Source organism: Synchiropus splendidus, chromosome 15 (assembly GCF_027744825.2).
Source record: "Synchiropus splendidus isolate RoL2022-P1 chromosome 15, RoL_Sspl_1.0, whole genome shotgun sequence".
NCBI lineage: Eukaryota > Metazoa > Chordata > Actinopteri > Syngnathiformes > Callionymidae > Synchiropus > Synchiropus splendidus.
In genome coordinates this window covers 12,634,904-12,657,737 of record NC_071348.1, presented here as the reverse complement: position 1 = coordinate 12,657,737, position 22,834 = coordinate 12,634,904, and the positions used below count along the sequence as shown (strand labels likewise).

Genomic DNA, 22,834 nt, shown 5'->3' with positions numbered 1-22,834 from the left:
GTCAAATGATCTCACCGTCACAGAGCAGATGATAAAACAAGCAGCACCTTTCCTCATCCAGACATGACTGAAGGTGAGGACGTGACTCACAACACGGTCTCTATTGAAAATCAGCCTCTTACTTTCCCCTCTGCTGTTAGTGCTGGCACAGTTGCTCACTCTCCATCACTGCCATATTGACTCCCTGTCAACAATCTTCCTGATGAAATCTCTGGCTGTATAAATGGCTCGTGAGGTCGCAGAACTATTCATCAAACTGCACAGCACAGACCTTCTTACGTTTCACTCTTGTTAATGGAACTATTATTGTTGTCAGCGAAGAGGAATCAAGCACGAACCGGGACACACAGAGGGAACATGGACTGAGGTGAAGATGAGAAGAAGTCATCATGGGAGAAATAATTCACACCAACATAATAAGACTATTGGAGACAAGAACTTTGAGCAGAAGCACCTATTGATACCTCTGACTTTCAACATAATTGAATAAAATATTGATTTAAATGTCAAGAACAGTGGGAGAACATAAATGGAAACATACACATTGGTAATAGTTAGCCAATACTCATTGGACTTTCCCAAATACAATTAAAAATGGCCTTTGAAGGATTTTTGAAACCAATATTGAACATTTGATAAATGATAAAATAGCCACAGAAAATGATCACCTGTGATGTCTGAACCATCTATTTTTGAGCTGACTTCTGCATCCCAGAGTGACGGAGGAGTCAGCAGTTTGTGCAGAATATTGAAACATTAGGTGTTCAAGAGATTCACATATGTGGATTTTCGTTGTGTTTTCTGCCACCACAAGTAGTGGGGGTGCCATGTAACATGAAGTAGCAAAGGGAGCTCAGCCTGTGTGTCGTAACATCACCCCTCCTATCGAATGTCACATGGGAGGTGACACATGTGACACCATCAAAAAACATACAATGTGACTGACTTCTATTTCAACTTCAGTATTTTTATTTCTATTTTTATTTAATGACTATATTAATGTTCCCATGAGATTCCCACTGGGCACAAGAATCTACCTTATTCCTGAGTGGGACTTGGAATATGACTAGAAGCAGAGTGAGCCTAATCTCCGCAGCCCTCTGTAACCTCTGTCTCGGTCCGTCACCTGCACCAAGCTTTGACCTTCAAGAACCATAATGATAACCCTCACTAAATAAGATGAAGCCTGCGCTCATGTGTATCAAGTCCTCTGAACCCAAAGCAGCAGGTCTCAGTACTGTAAGCAACAACAGCTCATCCAACAATGTGATCAAGAATCTGAGCACTGGTGTGTAGCATGGGGCGGATCGTGTTTACATAAGGCCGGCATCGATCCGTGTTAACACCAGCAGAGGCTGTGATGTTTCCATGGAGTATCAGCTCTGCCCTCGATTAAACACTTTCTAAAATGGATCTGTCCTGGGGGCACTCAGGGACACTGCCAGTGATCTGACATGTTGATAGACTGTATTTAGAGAGTTGTTCATTGAGTGCACTTCTGACAAGTGCTTGGGAAAAAAAAGGAAATAGTCCAGGATTGTATAATAGAACTGTGAAAAAACTCACAGCTCAAACTGTGAAGGAGAAAACACCTCCGATTTTGCGGCTCATTGTTCTTCCCTGAGTGAAATGCAGCTGACAGAAGTGACGGAGGACGGAGATAAGGAGACCTCTTGACTGTGGCTGGTCATCAGAACAGCAGGATTCCCAGTCCGAAGCTTCTCCCTGTGGCAGTCAGTCTCTCTGGATGCTGCTGCAATGCAGTGACTGAGCTCAGCCGTCACCGCCGGCTCATTATTATGGTGATGACTTGTGCTCTGAAGGTAGCTTTGCTCTGACAGAACAGAAGCTCCACAGGAGGAAGCTTCTCTGTACCACAAAATCAACTCAATACTTTTCTATACTGTTCCAAAGCCTCATATGAATCTCATAATGCTTCCATTTTAGAGCACCGCAGTGAAAAGAAATACATAATGATGACGCTGAGGACAGACAAAATATAAGTTATCTGACACCAAAACCTATTTTTTTCACGAGCCAGGAGAGGGATAACAACTATGTTAAAGTTCAGACTGTCATATATATTTAGATTATCAAAATAATTCTGTGTATTAAGAAGCTGAGGACCAGTAAGTCTGTCAATGCAAAGGTAATAAATCCACAGAGGTTTCCAGGGGGAAATGGATGAAAGTGTAGGGAACAAACAGATGACCCTCTCAGTCTGCTCTCTGGACAGGAAGTGGGGGGAGGACAGGCTGGAGAAGAAAGCAAAAAAAAAAAAAAAAGAGAAAGCATAAGGGAGGAGGGTGACACATCTACCCTGTTACAGAGCTCCCAACGGCTCCAGGGTGTGTGTGTGCGTGTGTACTACATGTAAAGATGTGTGTGCTTCTGCTGGGAGTGTTTTTCGTGAACGAGGGGGAGGGTGCAGGGCAGCGGGGGGAGACTATTAATAGATGGTTTTTCCTCTTTTTGTGGACCGTGCAGGGCTTTCTGAATGAGCCAGTGGCGGTGGTGGTGGTGGAAGATCCGGTCGCTCATCAGTCGAGTGAGATAATGAGCAGAGACACGCTTCTCATTGTCTTCCTAAAAATAAACCAACTGGTAGGTGATGAAGGAGACCTCACCCGCTCTTGCACACGTGTGGAGGTCTGAACGCCACGCAGCACCTTAAATAATGCACTGCAACGTTTGAATCCGTTGAAACGGTTACAAGAATCAGCTGCTCTCACTGTTTCATTTAAACCACTATTTCAAAGTAAAAGCCGAACAAAACAACATTATAAAACAATATTTTCTTCCCTTCTCTTACACTCACCCAAAGCCTAGTGTAGACTGTAACTTCTTCAAAACAGTGTAAATGTGTGAGTCAGTGTTATACCCATCTTAAAATGGTATTGGACGAGTGTGTTGGTGAAGTGTGTGAGGGTTGTGTAGAACATGTATGAGGACAGCGGTGCGGTGTGTAGTACAGATGGAGGTGGGGAGAGTAGGAGTCCATCAGGGATCCAGTTTCAGCCCTTTTTATTTGCTATTGTTATGGACAGACTGACAGACAAGGTTAGCGAGGAGCCTCCACTGTCCATGATGTTTGCTGATGATACAGTGAATTGTAAAGAGTATGGAGGATGTTCAGTGAAAGCTGGAGAGGTGAAGAGGAAGTGAATACAGTGCTTGGGATCAATCCTCCTGGACAGTTGGAGGGGGGCGAAGAAGAGAGTGCATTCAGGGTGGAATAGGCCAAGACGATTGAAAGGTTTGATCTGACAAATGACCTGGAGGTTGTTGAGACGGAGATGAATGTGGATGTGGTAAATAAAGACATGGCAGTGACTCAGGAGAATATTCGAGACAGGTTAAGGTGGCGGATAATGACATGATCTGGCAACCCCTAAAGGGTAGTGCTATGAAGAAGCTAGGGCTTAGATCAAAATGATATATAAATGAACAAACGTGTTCATGGCATACTGACGCATATAGAGTTTGTTTGTGCTGTTTAGAAGCACTGCATGTAACAGCGTCTCCTCCATGCTGATGCTAATGCTGCAGCTCTGCAGAATCTCAACAAGGTTAAACCAATGACAACCGCTCCGCTGTAGACCACTTCTATACAAGCAGAACAGCAGCCACATCATGTGCTCATTTCATCTCTTCTATTCTCCTCTGTCAGTGTTGGAGGGTGAGAGTGTGCTGACAATTCTATATTAATGCTTGGCTTTCTCCGAGTGACAACAGAATCAGTTCAGCTCATGATGATACGACAGCATGTATGAACATATTAAATATGATCTGACCCACTGAGTAGCTGTCTCATGGCAACGTATCAAAGGACTTGGTGAAGAGGAGGATGGTGATGGTGGGGGTTGAGGCAGAGGACACAAGGAATCATGGGATGCAGAGCAGAGCCAGTATAGAGGCTCTGTAGCATGAGTCAGGCCTGTTGCGTAACCAGTGGAGGGGGCTGCTTGTGTCTCTTGACTGGCTCGACCAACCACGCGACAATGGAGAGCGGGGGGAGGGGCGAAGTCGTGATTGTCAAGTGCTGATGTTAACAAATCAGAATCTAGAAAAAAATTAATCAATTCAACCAAAATTATAATCATGTAATGCTTTATCAAGATATTTTGAAACAGTTTTACATCACATTGTATCTTTTCCTCCAGTCATCTTATCATCGCGACCTTCCATTATCACTGAAGCGCTTACTACAAAGTTGCCTCTTCAGTGCTTTAGTTTTATTAGTTATGTCTTGTTATAATTTGAGTAGATGATGAATTTTGTGTAGCATTTATGTTCCATGATGCCGCCAAACTGCTGCACTGTTTTAACATTATACTTGATTAATGAGCTCTTTGCTGCATAAAGTAATTCTTTTTTCTTTTAAATAAACCTTTAACATACAGTCTTGTTAATCATGGATATTTTGGTTATGACATCACATTGTATAATATGTTCCCAGTGAGGCAAACTTAAGCCACGATAAATCTGCATTATTTGGATTTTCTTTCTATAATAAACAAAATAATGATAAAAGAAATGATATCTAAAAATGTTTACGTTCTGAATTAGGAATTAGAAACGTCATATTTCATTTGAAGCTCATAACATTTTTTTTTTTTTTATATAGTTAACTGACTTTAGTGTTAAATTGACCAAAAAAACAACACCAACTCTGTTCAAAGCGTGAGGTGTTTGACAACAATATACACTGCCATCGAGCACCACGCACCATCTGACTCATCTAAAGCGGGGAACGTTGTGTTTCCAGCGACTGCAGGTTGAGTTTAGAATTCCACTGCAGTCCCAGCTGCTGCACGCTTAGTTGAATCTTAAACAGCCGTGGTTCCTCTGCCAGCAAAGGTCCGGGAAAGCAATTACTGGGACACAAACTATGAAACGAAGACGGCTAAGACCAAGCCGAAAAAAAAAAAAAAAGTCACAATGAAGCAATGGAGTGAATGAAACTATGACAGGACACGGACTGTATTTCTCATAGACTTAGACCATAGGCCCATCGAATTCTGACTTTGCATACATACCACAACAAACTCGCCATTGGACTCTCAGCACTGTGAAATCTTACCTAGCATTCCTTTGTTGGGCTCAGATAGACACATATCTTTCTCCGCACTGGGCAATACGAAGCCAACCACGAAGATCTCCACACCGTCCGCCATCAGTGCCAGACCCAAGACAAAGTAGAGAGTCCACTGGAACTTCCCGTGACCACACTCCTGCAGGATGGTCTCGTACTGCTGAGCCAACTCCTCCTGATCTTTCCGCCGCTCGCCCTCGTACGCTGCCATGTCCCTGAACTGTTGCGCCTGAGGCGTGGCTGTCATCCCGTCCATGCCGCTGGTCTTTACCGAGTCAGCTCTGGGAATTCCTTGGTACTCCCCCTCGTAGATTTCGTCATCCTCGTCGTGTCCCTCGGTGGAGTCGCTGTGGCCCTCATCATCATTGGCCCGGCTGTCGTTGCGGTAATATCCGCCGTCGTTACCTGGCGCCCCGGCATAGTCATCGTCATCATCCTCTTCCTCAAACCGCTTATAGGAGCGCCTGGTGTACTCGTCGGCCATTTTGTCCACTCCTCGCCCAACCTTCTTACCGACTTGCTTCTTGGCAACTTTGGCAATGTCTTTGGCACCGCGGATAAAGTCCGAGCGGCTGTCTCGATAGCGTCCGTCGTCGTCCATGTTGGATGTGGAGTTTCTGTTTTAGAATCTGCAGAGAATGTGAGGATCAAGAAGGAGCCAGGGACATGTGGGTGATTTCAGCACCACGGCCAGCACCTTCGCCGCTGCTGGAGGACTCAGAGCAGCAAGTACCCGAACACAAGAACCTGCAAGACAGAAGACCAGAGTTATTAGGTTGCTTTACAGTATTTCTCTTAGAAACAAGGCACTGATACTTGCACTGTCCAGCCAAGTGGAAAGGCTGACTCCCATTGAATCAGGATTTCAGTCAAGTCATCAGAACAAAACAGCCCAGATCAAAACTGATACCATTCTGTCCCCAACATTCAGACACGTGCTGCTGCCCTTGGAGATGAGCACTATTGATTTCCCCACCGCTGGGAGCTTAGAGCAACGACACTATTAAAGGGTCACCAAGAGCTAAAGGTCATTATCTTGCTATTTTGAGACCGGCCGGCCGTTTGCAGGATGTGCAGCAGACCGACACCTGCAACATGTCTGCGCTTGCTGCATTTAGCATGCTGCTCAGTCAATGTTGGTTGGCTGACTGAAGCTTCAAAGATAAACAGATATTTGTGTCGCTTATTTTGTTATTTGTTTGTGCCTAGTGGAAGCGCAATCTCTTGTTTTTCATTGTTACAGTTTCTGATTATTTTAGCATTTTAATTCATCTGTGCATATTTTTTTGCATCTTTCTTTTATTCCAACAAAATTGAAAATGGTATTGAATATTGAATATCTATCTGGGTACAAATAGAGTTTGCAATTTTAGTATTGACCCTACGAGGGAGCACGGCTGGAAGTGAATGAAGATGGGCCTAACTGAAGAGGCTAGAGGGAAGGCTATAGGATCCACAGCAGTTGCTGCGTGACTACGAATCAATAAGGTAAGTCCATGGATAAATGCCACTCAACATGTCTCGTAGAGACAGATCTGAAACCCCTAAAGGCTCCAGGTTAGATTACTAAAGTCCAAGCCCACGTGCAAAATGAAACTTGCAACTTTTACCATGCTTCACACAACATTTCAACTCCAGGTTACCAGACAGATGGAAAACGTTTTGGCTTAGTCTGCTTCAAGCCAGAATACGCACTCAATAGATGACACTTCTTCGAGTGTCCTCTCAGCAACTGTACACTCACGTCTGACAGGAATGGAACGTGACAGTGCATCAGTAATTTTGTGAGAGCTGTAAGAAACCCAGATTCTGTAACATTATAATCTTGGTAGTATTAAGATGTACCGTGCAACTGCAGATCTATTTTGCACCACTGTCTCTTTAAAACCGAATGCTCAGCAGGAGGGCGAGAGAGGCGCCAGGATCTGCCTGAGGGAAGCGACACCACTCAACTGCTGCACTCTGCTGTACAAACAATCATTCCTCGCAGTAGATGGTCAGGTGAGCCTTCTTGACAACAAAGATAAATAGTTTGAGAGCAGTTTCACACATCCACACTCCCCAGTGACACACCAAGGCATTTTCGGAAGCGGCAGCAGGCTGATAGCCAGTTCCTATGAGTCATCAGTATGTTTGTGCTGGCATCACTGACCAAAAATGCTCTCCCTTCTTTTAGCTATCGCTTGCTCATAACAATACTTCACATCATCACAGCACAGGTAGTGGTCACCGCGACTTAGTATTTCACAAGGTTTCCATGCGTTCAGACCTGTACCATCTTTTAATATTTCACTAGCGCCTATCTTTAAAAACATCATATTAATACACAAGAGTTAAGCTCCATCACAGGTAGCTTCATTTGTTGCGGTACATTTCGGGGCAGGCTAGTTCGGACCAGAGGGGGAATCTTTCATTCCTCACATTGAACCCCATTGGCCATGTTAAGTCACTGCTTTTTAATTCTGCCTATTGGCAGGTGTCTGATACAGGAGTGATGATACAATACATACTGTTATTGTTATAACAGTTATTTAAAGTTAGAAAAAAAACTATGTAAAATTCTGTTGCAGCCCACCTGAGCAAAAGACAGCTCCCTTGATCTTTGGAATATTATTAGTATTAAACACATCACAAATGCAGCAACATATTCAAGTGTCTATTCATGAAATATTGATGTTGCTGTTAAAATATCGATACAATATCAACTAATGAATATTTTATTACACTCAAGCTGCCTTTCCTCCCACTGTTCAGTCTGCAATTATAGGAGTAAAAAGCAACAATAGAAAACAGGTCAAATTAGATTATGCACACACAATTTGGAATATGGATTTGAAATTTGGGTTACATAGTAAAATACTGGCAGGGTGTGCAGGGAATCACTGAAAATATTTTACATTAAATCTAATATTTCACATCTGGTTCATATCTGGGCATGTATTCAAATGATTTTGGAGAAGAAGGAAAATATTGGTTTAAAATGCTTTCATAAATTCATGTGTATATGCCAGTCAATGCTTTATCTCACGCTGCGTTGTGGGTGTTATTCTAATTCTAATTCTAAATTAAATATTTGATATTTAAAATGTGAGAATTTTTAGAGGCACTTCCTGAATCTGCAGCAGTTTTTATATGCTCTAAAAAACTATCACTACCTTTTGTTTAGTGCCAGCTTGATGACATTACAGCAGTTTTCCATCAATGGCACATTGACCAAAGTAGCCTCTGCTAATAGATATAAATGTGATTCAGTTACTGGTGTCTGTTGTTGTTTCTGCCTCACAGAGGCTGCTGGCAACAGAGTGTTGGTTACCTCAAATTTGTCAGGAGTCAAGCAAGTTTGGGGGTACAGCTGCAGTGGTCACATGATGAAGAAAGCCTCTATCTTAGTGGCTTTTGTATGTGTACAAAAGATGAATATTTCGTTGGGGGTGTCATTTCAACACTTTTAACTGCCATCTATTTGAGCATCACCACCTGTGGTGCAGATGCACGGTACTGTATAAGCAGTAGTTGGGGATCTGTGTTTGGTTCTTCTGGAGTTTTCTTTAGGGGCTCTGGTTTCCTCCTACGACTCAAAAACATAAATTAATTGATGTGCCTGAACTGTCTCGGGGTGTTAATGTAAACATAGACTAGACCAGGGATAGCCAACCAGTCAGAGGCTTGTTTTACTGTGTTGCTGAAAAGAGCCACATCCTACAAATAGGTGAGGCTGTAAGGCTCACCTGAAGAGCTGGCAGTGTAGTGGTTAAAGCACATCCCTGTGTGTCACAAGGTTGCTGGGTCGCATCCGGCGTATGTCTATTGTGCAGGCATTTTTAAAATTCATACATTTTAGTGTGATCCTCCTCGAAATGTCAAGCGCACATGCAGCAATGTTTATTGTTCACCTAGATATTATGTATATATTTTGACATTTAGCTTGTACTTTTTCCTCTTATTTCCTGTATTAATGATCATCTCAAGTTATTACATTGAATTTTTCAACATTTGTTTTGTGTTGATTGTTAATGTTGTATTGTTTTGATATTTATAATATTTAATTTGCTTTGTTGATGGTTTAAAGTACATTATTTTACTTTCAATAGCTCTGAAAAAACAATCTTCACAAAAAAAAGCTAGAATAATTGAGCTAAAATGATGTGAAAAACACCTTGTGTACATTTTATTTTTTGCCATATCGCCCAGCTCAAAGTCAACGTTTGGGTCTCTGCAGCAAACAGGGCTGTTGCTGAGGAGTGACTTCTGAATTCATGATTCAATAAAGGGGCTGATGCAAGATTTGGACAGCAGTTGATATTCAGGGAACAAAGACGGGTCCGGTTGCTGGCAGACCCAGTTTGCCTGGTAAACGTCACTGTGATGTCAGCAACATTAGCGCTGGTGCAGTTACATACTGGCTATATAAAGAATGCTGCAGAAATGTTTGGCCAACAGTTGATGTAAACAATAGCATTGTACATTTGTGAAATTATCTGTGGAAAGTTATTTCCGAGTAAGTCGCTTCTTGTCTAGAAACTGGATTTTAAATGTATAAGGCATCACCAATCATTTGAAACATGGTTAGCAGAATCTAAAAATAGAGAATCCTTGTCTTCCATTCCCTCTTTCTTTACCTTATTACTGCTGAAATATACAACTCTAAATTAGATTAACTTACATTTCCAGGTTACAGCTTTTCCAGGGCAGAGTTAAGTCAGACAGCACCGACTACAGCGCTCTAACAGACTGCTACATGTCACTCAAAGGCAGGTCATGATCGAATATGTCATTGACCAATCATGGCCCTTGTCTCCGCTTTATTTGTCATGAGACTGACTACTGTTGTGGCCTGTGTTGTTTCATTTCAATCCATGAGATGTGTGCGATTTGTCTCTTATTCTCTTTTGAAACCCTCCCTTTTGATTGAAAACACAAAGGTAGCGTTTGCAGAATTATATTAGCTGTCCAAGTGCGTGTTAAGCTTTTCTATTTTGGCTGCCGTTCGGGTAAAAATGACTACATGACAGCAGATGTTCCCAGCAATGATCAGGGAACGTCAGCAGCCAGTGGGCAGGAACAGAGGAGGGAGACTCTGAAAGCTTCTGCTGTTTACTCGTGGGTGTTGAGCAGCACACATTTCTGACAACATTACCAGCCTGTTCGGGATATGAGGAAAACATTGGCTGAAGTCCATCAGAAGAAGTTGGATATAAGCTAAATAGGGAAGACCCAAAACATATTGACACTGACTGCATTGAAGGAGGAGCAACCTGCAGACAGGAAATAATCTTATGTATTTATTTGAAATTAGGAAGGACTTTAAATATTCAGAAACATGATGTCAGATGTTAGCGGGGACGACAGAACAGTTGCGCTCCTCCATCTGTTCCTTGTTCTTTGTTCCAACCTTTGCACCCGGACACTCTTGAAGCCAGTCATAAGGCAACAAAGAAGCCCATTAGCAGCCCATTAGTCTCTGGCAACATGACCGTGGGTGGCGGTTGAAAATCAAACACGTGTGGCAGCTGCAGCGAATACAAAATCTTATTTCAAGAGAAGAGAGCTTTTCTGTCGTCACGGCAAAATGGATGACATTATAACAGGAACAAAGTCATCCTCCAAACTATTCTGGCATCCGTAATGAAGTGTAAATTGATAATAAATTCAGAGTCCTGAGGGAGGCTGGGCAACATCCTGACTGCCGTTCGCAGCTGATGAAAGTTTAATCTCCTTTTCTGTTCGCGGGCTGAGAGGATGCCCCAGGAATAAAAGGTTCCTCCCGTGTAAACACAAGCGGAGATGTAGTGGTTCAATAGTTTGAAGGAAACCATACAGCAAATACCATCCTGGCCTTTATAAGAGTGAAGAATAAATAAAAAGGACAAGCGTCAAAGTTCAATTTAAAAGCTGTATTTGTGGTTGCAAGGTAAATATAATTTGTAGCAGCTGTTCCAAAGAGTATATCGACTAGCCGCAAGCTTTTTTTTTCATGGACTAAAGGAGTGTTTCTGAGACATTTCTGGAGCAGGAGCGCTGATGTATCTTCTTGCCTGCCAGCTGGACATTCCTGGAAAGTTTCCCAAGTGAGGGGAGCAGGTGCACTCTTTTATAGGCCGCCTAGTTTCTTTGTGTGATAGCAGAGTTTTTAAGTTGAGTCTAAATGCCTGACAGAAAACAGAAAAGTGCCAACAACAATGCATAATTCTACAGTATGAAATGATCATATGTTATCTACATAGGTGGTTCTGCTGAATTGCAATACGAAGTAAGTGTAAATCTAGTTCTAAGTAAGTCAAATTCGGAGCAGTGCTACGCAGAGCAAGAACCAGAAACAAGCTTTTGTGACGTCACTGGAGGTAAAAGTGTCCGTGCAACATTAGACTGCAGGTAAAAAAGCTCTTTAGCTTCAGTATCAGAGAAGAAATGCTGAACCGTTGCGTGACAGCTGGATGTTCTAATGGTTCCAGTGAGCATGGAAGTCTGTTCTTCTAACCAAAAGATGAAGAGCATCATAAGAAATAGTGGAGCAAGTTTAAAGAACGAGGAACGAGTGGAAACTATTAGGTGTTTCGCTGCTTTGCAGGATTAATTTGCTCTGTAAGTTTGAAACCGACTGCAAATGCCCAGGCTTTTCCAACGTAAACAAAAGGCAACGATGGTAGCAACCAAGCAAAAGACACAGAGAACCCATCAAAACATCGGACTGGAGGTTGAGTCAGTCCCCCTGTTTACCCTCACGCATTATATGTTTTGTACTGATGACCCTTTTAAGAGTTTTGCATTACATTTACCATTCCGTGCTGCCGTCCCTCCTCCTTTGATCTGTTCAGACACTTCATCCTCTCACAATAGTCTGAGTCGCCATTTCCACAAAGACATGGTTCAAATAAAAACAAGTCCTTTGTTTCCATGAACTTTGTCTTCCTCCACAACAACCATCATATCCCTCACTATTCACTGCTATTGTCACTACTTCCACCGAGCATGGCACAGCACACCGGTGTTGGTACCTCCAGTGACGTCACAAGATGGCGGCAGCTTTGACCCACTTACGAGAACCTCATCGGTTTTTTTATGGCAGTAAATGGAAACAGTCTGTTGAAAACCCAGTACTCAAATTAGGTATGGCTTGATGTTGGTGTCGGTGACACTTGGCGACACTATGTTCAGGGTCACTTCAACAGGTCAATTGATCTTGCATGGGTTGTACGTCGGGTTTATATGTCACCTGACCTTAGTTCACGAGGAACAAGGAGAGCTAAGTCAACCCCTGTCCGAGTGACCCAATAGATATATAGAAGTCCAGGACAAAAACTGACTGATTCCACCAAAAAACAAGATACTATCTGAGGTATGTCAGCAGCGTTCTCCATTTGAAGACCAGAGTCAGTGCAATGGTGGTAATGTGAGCATATTGAGGGTGACACCTGAGAAGCATCCCCAGTATTAACTCATGAAAGACCCAAGAGATGAGGCTAGTGATCGATAAGTAAGGGTGCTAATGGGCAAATTGAGAGGAGTGCGAAGCTTCGAGGGGTGGGGTAACAGTATCTGTCCCCCTTCATGACAACTAACATGCACACTGGCTGCCATACCAACAAAACTCAGTGTCACGGTCCAGGCTTTTCTAGTAACAGGAGGACCATAGGATGAGATGATAATGATAATAATAACAATAATCTTCCATCTAGAGGATCATTGAAGCTCAACCCAGCGCTTCTTGAACCCCTCAGTACATAAGCTCTGCTCCACAATGAGTTTTGTTTCTCAACATCAGTGTTAAATCAATGAGCAGAAAGTAGTTGACGCTGTCGCTTCAACCCAAATATAACCTCATACACCTCCACACACACACACACACACACACATATATATATATATATATATATATATATATATGTTAACACAGCATGACTGGGCTTTCGCTCTGCATTACAACAGCACAGCCATAGCAACTTACACATAACATCAGTATTTGTTTTCCACTCTGATTTCCTCCCGCCATCCTTGCCTGAGTGCAGAGATGAATGACAAAGACGCGAGTGGCAGAAGGAGAGGGATGGAGGGAGAGAGCGGTAGGATGATCAGTGGTGACACTTCAGAGCTGCAGATGGCTGCTAATGTGATGCAGCGCTGAATTCACTCTTTGATTTATCATGCTGACAAGAGAATTTTCTTCTCGGATTATTCCTGTGGCTCACTAGAACATCCGTGGGCACAAACCTATAGAATACATGCTTCAATTTTTTTTGCATTCCATGAATCAACAAAAAAAAACAACTCAAGAGCATTTCATTTCCATATGCTGCCATAAACTACACTGTGATTCAGAAGAGGTTCCCATAAGTGGGTCAAACGCCGCCACCATCTTGTGACATCACCGGAGGTAGCAAACAATTTCTCTCGGCTGTTTTAATAGTTTGGTACCATCTCTTGCCATTTGTTTACATTTGAGTGTATTTGGATCCAAAACCCATGTGAGGTAACCTTTCAGGGCAGATGATATACGATCATTTCACGCTGCATCTTTATGCATTGTTCCAGAGGGTTGCTGAAGAAGATTGCTGCAGGCTCGCCCACTCCGAGCATATTTTCATACTCACCATGTAGAGTTCTCATCAACCCTTCCCAAATATTAGGGAAACTTCCAAGGAAACTAATGAAGCCAAAAAATTACGCAGATATTATATGCACAATTCATATAGATAACATCTATAGAGTGACGTTCTAGGACCAAAGCAAAAAAAAAAAAGTATAAACTATCTATAAGAAAGAGCTGTTTACAAGCCCCGGAGAGCGATAAAGGCAACAAACAGTTGCATTATGGGTAGGCTGATGTCTGCAAATTCCCCACACGGGTCAACACAAACACCTACGCTCAAAATGTTTGCTTGATATCAGCAGAGTGCACAAGAGCGAACAGAAGATGCTCTCTGAGGGGTGCTTTATTGACTGCTGATGAGGTGACTCTCCATGAAATACATTGAGGACATTTGAATAAAGTCGGACTCTCTCCTGCACCTGTCTGTCGCTACAGCAACCGGCCCAACCCCTGCTGAGTCACACAGAGCTACGGGTCAATAGCAATTACGCACAGGTGTTGTTTTAGTAGACTCATTCATGTATGAACGGGCAAGAATGTCAATTATTTATTCATTTTAAATAAATTCCAGATTTTATCATGATCTTTGAGACTAATCTCAGAGTTTCTCGTCAGCACAAACACACATTTTCTGTATATAAAACAGTCCTAGATGAAAAAAAAAATGAGGCAATAGAACCTTTATAATAGTTGTGAATAAGAGGCACATTTATTTCCTACTCCATTTAGTTTAAAGCCAACAATGAGGTCAGTTTTGACGCCCTTCGAATGTAAATAAAGGTTTGAAATGTCATGTCCACAAAGCAGACAGTTTCTGATGTTGTGAGTAAGAAAAGGAACACTCCATTATTCTGCAATAAACTTGCGTGACAGAGAAGAAGTGGGTTTAAAAAAGATTCAAAGTCGCCCTTTTGACTATATTGTTCGCTATAACTGTGACTGTGTGTGGGAGGTCAACAGTTTCCTCTCCCAGTTAGAGCCGGTGCATCAGTATAGAGCTGTAATTGAAAGACTTAGACCTCACTTTCGCAGAGTGACAATCCGTTCCAATCCTTCACAACCAAATACAGTCCTATCGCACACCTCTGCGTCACTGTAATTGCCATATCCTTTGTCTTATCACTGTTCACTTTATGCTGACTCAGAGATTTTCTTGCCAGCATGTGCAAAACTCTGGCGCTGAATTTCCATTATATAGCGGGATTCTAATACTGTCAGCATCCCGCCTTTTTCAGTTAGCATCCATGTTCTAAGGCTGTGCATCATCTTTCTGTGACTTTAGAGAGAAGCCGATTTTGTTTGGAGCCCTACAATAACTAGTGAACTTATGGAGGGGTTTTAAAGGCCTAAAATTATCAAATCATAATTATGCATTCTTTATTTTTGTACATTTTCCTCTATTACGGTGGTGTCTGGAACATGACGCCCACAGTAAACACAGGCATTACCCTGCAGACTATGTGTTCTTCTACAGCTTAGGGTTGAAGATTGCAGTTCCACTGGAGAGAACTTCATTGCTTGTTTTAATTACACAGGCATTACACCGCTTCTAATGGGTCTCCGAAGGTGCTTTACATCTGGCACAATGTCACAGATGCCCCATAGAGAGGCATAAAAAAAGATGCCCCAAACTCTGTGAGCAACTCCCCCAATACAAGCAGCTATCACGGACTGTTGCACTCTGCTGCAATGAAGCCCTTTATGAGTCTTTTTGTAGGAAGAAAAATTCGATTTTGTCTGACTCATCAGTCATTTTCTGTCCCCCATGCTGATCATACATTCGCCTCTTGTTTTCAGCCCACACTGACTGAGGTGACAGAGCGCTCCAGCAGTGATACATGGCTCGATGAAATCACTAAAGAGCAGCGTGGATACACTTCCTGGCCGTGTGCAGCAGACACACAGGGGAAGAGAGAGTTCAGAGCTCCTCCCCAGATGCCGCTCCATGTACACGTCCCCTGTGGCTGGAACTGCAGAGTCATGTCACTGTGCCCGGGCACTCCGTGTGCACCATGTCAACCCTGGTGGCACCAACACGGCTGGCGACACCATGTCAAACACTGTGACGTCAGCTCTCTGCTTCCATTTTGGCTGTGCTCACTGCCAAATGATGGAGGCAACTCAGGCCCAGTTCATGGAGGGAAAGAAGGAGCAGGTCACCGGCTGAGATCATCAAACCTGAATTGGAGTTTAGATAACTTGAATGTAGTTTAAAACATTTATTGAATTTAACAATCAGGCTTTTAGCTAGGATTTTGAAACAAGGCGTCCAATAAATAGAACTACTCGAATTCTGATCCCTGCGAAGCTAGTTGGCTCTCATTCTGAAAGGGCTGTGTGTTCGTCCACTTGCCGCTGGGATGGGGGGCGGGGAGGGGAGCGCCAAATATTCCTCCGATTAGAAAGCAGTACGTTAGTTTTGTGAACGATTGTTTAAAGTCTGGAACTTATCTGCGGTCATCATTGTCAGACATCCTTTCAATATCGGAACGCTTCTGCGGATCGATCCTGAAATATCGATACCTCCGATACCGGATCTTGATTCTCTAAAATCGACTCTCAAACCAAAATATCGATACTTTCGATACTTAAGTATTGGAGCAAAAAAACGGTACAGACTAAAAGGGGAGACAGCAAATACGCTACCTCTGAGTGAGGGCACAACAGTGACAGTGCTTGATTCTGTGTCTACATATTCAGTGTTTTCATGTTCATGTTGAATTACATTTACAGTGGTTGTTAATAATCATGTTTTATTTTATTTTATTTTTTTGAGTAAATAAACAATTCACACATCCTGGTATTCTCAAGGAATATACAATGAGGTGTAGTCACATACATATAGGTAGAGGTATTGCCGATACCAGCCTGAATATTACTCAAGAACTGCACAAACAATGAAGAAAAAAGTTGTTTTGAGTGAGCAGATGGTGCCACATCTGTTACATTAAACTTTTGGAATAATAAACACTTAAAAAAAAAAGTCTCTAGACCGAGATCATTCGATAAGGTTATCAGACTTGACACGTTTAATAACCACAATCCCAGCTGAGAGTCAATAAGGTGCAACAGGAGTGAGTTCCAGTTGCCGCCCGACTCAGTAACATACGGACACAGAGCAGTGGAGCTCCTGTGTTAGTGGCTCTCGGCACATTAGATTGTTGTCACTACAGTGTTTGCTCTTCCTGAACCTCAACCTTCCCCTGTTCTTTTCAGCTCCTCGATGATTTACAGCATCACCGCCGTCGCTCGGATTTAGCCTGTGTTTTTGGTTTGTTTGTTGCTGGTGAAGCATCTCATTGGCTTCCCCCTCTATTTTAAGACAAATGTACATGGTCCATCTGTAACTGTGAGGGCTGGACTTGCTTTCTTTGTGCTGCCGAACACGCTTCCGTGCCGCAGCCTGTTTGCTGTCTGCTCTGCTAATGAATCATGCACCGCTGCATCGCTCTCAGTTGCTGCGTGAGCAAGTTGTAACTTGTGGCATTACGAATCTCAGCGGGTTGACAAGAGCGAGGCCCAATCAACAACCGCAGAAGGCATGGAAGGAGAGCAGCTGAGCTCCGGCGGAGGTCGGGATACGATCTATTATCATCTCAACCTGGTCAGACTGGTCAAACAGCTGGGCCTCATTCAGGGACCACAAACCCTGCTCAGCACTCAGACCTCAAAATAACCTTCTTTTTAGTGAATAGTGATGGATAAAATATACAACACGTATCAGCAGGTGTTGAGTAATATTTTCTCAGCGGGTCATGATGATGACACACTTCAGATCACACTATAAAATCTGATCAAGCACCTTAACAAAGATGGCATATCTGGGACAAGAGAAAGAGTCGTACAACCAAACATAAAACACATGTCAATGAACAAAGAAATACACACGATTCTCCCATAGATCTATTTTAAATCAGCGTGGGAGTGAGAAAACCAAAACAGTAGATTATATTTTGATATTTTCCACTTCTGCTCAGGCTGTGAATTGCACTGTTTGTTCAGAAACACCATTCGCTCTACAGAGCCGATGAGATCGACGACACACAGACTTCAAGTCATTTGTGGAGACGACTGAAGTAGTAGATCATGAATTAGTCATTCATATTCCCATCACTGGCGTATGAGGGGGTGGAGCCCATCCCAGCGCCATGGCACAAGAGTCGGGGGACACACTGAGTGAAGACTCACTTCCGGGTCAGCCTGGTGTTGACTTCCTGTTATTGATTTATTGAAGTATAAAGACTAAGATTTCAAATTCAACAACTTGTACAAGCAACTGAAAGGTGTTTTCTCCGATGGGTGACGCGAGGCTGAGAAGTTAGTTGAGTCGGTTCAGGCATCTCATGAGGAAGCCGCTTGAGACGCCTTCCTTTGGAGGTGTTTCAGGCACGGCCAGCTGGGAGGACACAGAGGGCTCGACCCAGGACCAGATGGAGGGGTTATATCTCTTCACTGGCCTGGCAGCGTCTCAGGATCCCCCAGTCTGAGCTGGTGGATGTTGTCTCGGAGAAGGGCGTTTGGCAAGACATTCTAAAACTGCTGCCCCCACGACCCGGCAACAGATAAACGTATTAGGATGGATAGATTGATAGAGTCCAATTGACTTTTTTGGTAATAAAATCAGTCAGATAGCTATTGAAATACTTGCAATGTATCTGTTTTGCGTGTATAAAGAGACACACACTATAATGATATCACCAAACCATGTCATTGATTTTTGTTCCCTGTCATCACATGTCACTTGTCACTAATAGAGCGTGTCTGTCAGTAAAGCCTCAGCATCCACCAATTTATCATCATCAAAAAATATGCACTCACATATTACCACCAAAAGTGCCAAGTGGCTTCATCTAGATGTGAATGTGAACATGTATCTGAAAAAAAAAAGCACTCTTCTACCCATGGACTAAAGTTCTACCAAATCCCAACAAAATTCTGACAACATCCTCACAGAGTGGTTATACTTCAGATGAAAAATGACCTATTTATATGTGTATTAGCAATTCATCATCATAAACTAATGCTTAGCATCATGTCAAGCCTCAGTACTTGCTTATTAATGGTTAATATGTGTTCCCCAAATGAAAGCGTTACCATCACAATCATTCGTAGACAAAAGATAGACTAAAAATTGGCGATACCAAAGTGAAGTTATTTGCTAAAGCCAAGGTGTATGTGCTCACTCACACTAGTTTTAATTGGAATGATGGGGAACATTGAATTCCTGAGTCAACACTAACTATTGCAACTGCATTTTGACCATGACCAAAAAATTACATTTCTGAACATCGAATCTCAAACAGGCTCAAACATGATGTGCAAACCTCAATGAACCAAATATAAATCATATATAAATAACAAAATGCATTATCTTATGTGTTGTACACCTTGTTTTAGATATTAAAACAAGATTATTAACAACCTTTCCCAACGTTCTGCGTCTTCAAAAGGTTGTGTCACTGAAAATAAGCGTTAGAGGACAATGCTGTCACTGGGTGGAGAAAGTCTTCAACATGCTGAAGTTATCTTGAGCGAATGACTTCAAACTATGTGAAAAATAATGAAGTATAAGTAAGGTTTGACTGCAGAGAGATTGCAGCGAAGATGTGCTCTTTCTTAAACTGGTCCCTGTCAAACATTGCTTCACTGTAAGAAGCACATGACAAAACTGTGATGGATGCAAGTCTTCTACCACCGTTTCTACCCATCAGCACGATGATGGATGTAAGCTTACTCCCAGTTAATACAGTTACCTCAGAGAAAACCACCTGGAAAAAAGTAGCAAGAATGAAGATGGCTTCATCACTCATAACAAAAGGTGTATATGCAATCGATAGTAGTCGTTGCTCATCCTTGGAAAGGTCCAACTTCAGCCCACTTTAAGCAGCTGTAGCTGGTCGGGTCTATTTCACTGGTCACATGGTGGGACCCTGTCAGGTGGTATAAAGGCTCAATAGACCAGCAAAAGCAAGTGTTTTCAAATTAAACGTGTGGTTAAGACCAAACCCCCTGTGAAGGAGACTAGCTCCGCAGCTCTGAAGCCTGCTCTCCTCAGGTGGGCAGGACGCATAAATAGCAGAGAAACTGACAAATCTGCAGTGATGGCTGCCACGTAGGAAACAAAAACCAGCCATTTTACAACTGTTCACCCCACTTTCTCGCCACGTCTCGTCCTGTTCTCGCAACAAATCCTCTGCACAGCGGCACCCGAGCGCACTGGGGGAGGAGGAACCATCCCATCCGTTTTTCTTCGTCACGTTTTCCCGGTGGGCTTCTACAAGGTCATTTTGGCGCACGACGCAAAGACAGGACAGCCCTGCCACTTTCACTCCATCTCACCCGGCTTTAATCCGAATACTTCGCAAAAACTAGTGGGATGGAGGCAGAGAGAGAAAAAGGCATCGGTGTCAGACTGAATCATGAATCCGAGCTTCCTTTTTGGGACAACACTCCTGGATGGTCATCGATTTACGCACGGACCATTCACTAGCCAGATTAACAATATAATTCGTCTTTTAAACCCTCATTTATCCTTCCATAACCTGCACCAAATGCAGTTACCCACAACGCAAATACAAGGGAGCCAATTTCAGAAAAGCGATTTCAACCTCTTATACTCGAAATGACGGGTGTTTATCAAGTGAAATACACGAAATCGTCGTCAGAATAGACGTCGATGCGCTTAGTAGCTTACCTTTTGGTTGTTGGGGTTTCAGGATGCGCTTTTGCAGATGAAGGGATTCACCTCGAGTACTTGAAGCGCAAAGGTCCTCTCGCTGTGATGCTCACTGACGTAGCGAGTTGCACCTCCTCCTCCTCCTCATCCTTCACCTACTACACAGCATCCTTCTTGGATGGAGACGCCGCCCCCTTCTCTCCAGCAGACACCATTGCTCCCGCCGGAGGGAGGAAGGAGGTCATGCTTTGAGTCGGACCTTTTTTTATTCTTATTATTTTCAAGTGATTCTCAAATTCACGGGTATTGCTGGCGGAGTGTTGGTGGTTGCGCACATTCAGGTGGATCGAGGCGCATTTTCACGCTCCAGTCACGATGCGCATCTCCGCTCCATATGCGCCAAATGACGTGTACATTGCACGTGCGGGTACTCGTGCCTGTAATTGGCCAGGATAGCAAGGATGCCCCTCGTGGAAAAGACCTGGAACTATACATCTTTATCTGTTTAGGGAGGACAAACCACCAAGTAAAACAAATGGCTCAATTAGGATTCATTACACAGCTACCTTTTTTTTTTCTCTCTGGTGGCTTCTCTTTCGCACCTCTTCTGTTCAGAGCTCTCTCAAGGCCAACCTCGGCTCATTTGCCCCTCCAAACATAACTAAACTAACTGCTGCTTTAGTTTCCATGTGCATGGCGCTGAACATCATCTGCGCTCCAACACTGAAGGTCCTGTAGAGGTCATCTATTAAGTCGTCTTAGATGTAGATGTCGAGTCAGACAGAAATAGAATGTTGGAATGAAGTGGTGAAAACGCTTTACCCACATAAAAAGTGACAGTAGTGAGTGAGTGAGATCGAATTTCACAAAAGATGGTGATGGGCCGGGACTTATTCGTCTTGACCCTCCCCAGACTGCCTCTCCACCCTGACCTTGGAACATCTTAGATTCCTTCCTCAAAGCTGGCTAAGCCTGAGATACTGCATAGACATTTAAGTATCGCACTTCTCACCTCTGACTGATCTAAAATCAGCCGCCCATCACCCCCATCACACCTCCTGCTTTTCAATGCGTCACCACCAGCTGTCCTCTGGATCTGATCTGGCTTCAGGCTTTCAGGTTCTTTTGTCCGGATAGAAGTCTATTGATCTGGTAGCTGGGAGACCTTATCAGCTGGCGGCAGCTCCTCCATCTCCTCCCTTGATCAGCCCATAGGTAAAGACAGATGGACATGCTTTTGCGTTCTCCATAGTCTTTACTTATAAACACAGCTTCTTGTCACATATAGCTTTGCTTCACATGTACCTTCTCTATTGTAGCATCTGTAGTACCTTTTCTCTCCAGGAGCTTCTCTATTTCCCAATTTCTTTTGCATATACACAACCAAAATAATAAAAGTTAAAGACAAAAAAAGGGTAAAACAGATGACAAAAAGAGTGGAAGTCCGCTTATACACTGTGCGCACATCTTTCACAACACATATCACACCCAAACACACTAAAACCAGCACCCACATCCATGTCGTTGCTGTGTAAAGGAGGTTTCTCCATTTCTGCATGTGGTTCACTTTTTGTGTTCTTATTTTACATCAGCAGTTCCATGACTAGCACTTCACACTCTTCCGCTGTCAGGGACTGTGCCTTGTGCCATTTTTAAACATTATATCCCAAAAGCCTTTGAGTTATTAAATGCACATCCTACCAATATTTTCCAATTTCAGCAAAAATATGCGAGCATGGTCTACAATGACAGAACCGCCAATATGGCTGTTGTGATGCAAGCTGTTCCCTCCAGATGCAGAATGACTTAGTTGTCTGTTGTGTTTGTCAAATATGAAAGAAATACTCATCTAAAATTCTTTTTTCCCATTTATTTTGCACATAGTGTCGTCTTTCGTTTCAGTTGTCAATACACTGTTGAGATCTTCTTAGATGTGTAAACCAGTATAGTTTGAATTACACCATATTTATTGTAATTGATTTTATTTCTCTGTTGTAGAATATATATATATATACATATATATATATATGTGTGTGTGTGTGTGTGTGTGTGTGTGTGTTTTAACTATTGAAAGCTCGTGACCATCTTCCACATTTCTTGTTTAAATTTGGTGAAATTGCCCAATTCTCTCTTTTCTTTTAGCTTCTCTTCTCATGGAGCTTCTCTTGAAACGTGACTTAAGTCACTTAAAATGTCCACCAAAATGTTTTTTTTTTTTGTTTTTTTTTGCTAGGAGTTTATTTACTGTCTCTGTTAATGCCAAAGTATATACTTTTTGGTATTTTAAGAAAATCTTCTGTGATATGCATAACAGATCAAATTTGGTGGAGCTATTTTGACTTCTCCCAATAGAGGACGCACTTCACCATGAAATATATCAGCAACCATAAAAGCTGTTTCCCCCGATTTTAAGACAGTAAGTCAATAAATTTCAATAAAACAACCAAAAGTTATTTGGTAAATATATACTTTAATT

At 42.7% G+C, this 22,834-nt stretch overlaps 1 protein-coding gene across 2 annotated transcripts in view; it reads right to left on the bottom strand.

Moving 5' to 3' along the window:
* Positions 1 to 20,537, bottom strand: part of sv2a (synaptic vesicle glycoprotein 2A) — a 28,994-nt gene extending 8,457 nt beyond the window's left edge. Inside the window, exons 1-2 of one of the 2 annotated variants that reach the window (XM_053887714.1) lie at positions 20,377 to 20,537; positions 5,084 to 5,842 (exon numbers count right to left, since the gene is read on the bottom strand). In XM_053887714.1, the coding sequence (XP_053743689.1) occupies positions 5,084 to 5,696 (613 nt within the window). In that variant the 5' untranslated portion in view covers positions 5,697 to 5,842; positions 20,377 to 20,537. Of the gene's footprint in view, positions 1 to 5,083; positions 5,843 to 9,758; positions 9,869 to 20,376 lie in introns of those variants that run through there. The other variant, XM_053887715.1, reaches the window with a different exon arrangement.
* Positions 20,538 to 22,834: the final 2,297 nt, after the last annotated feature.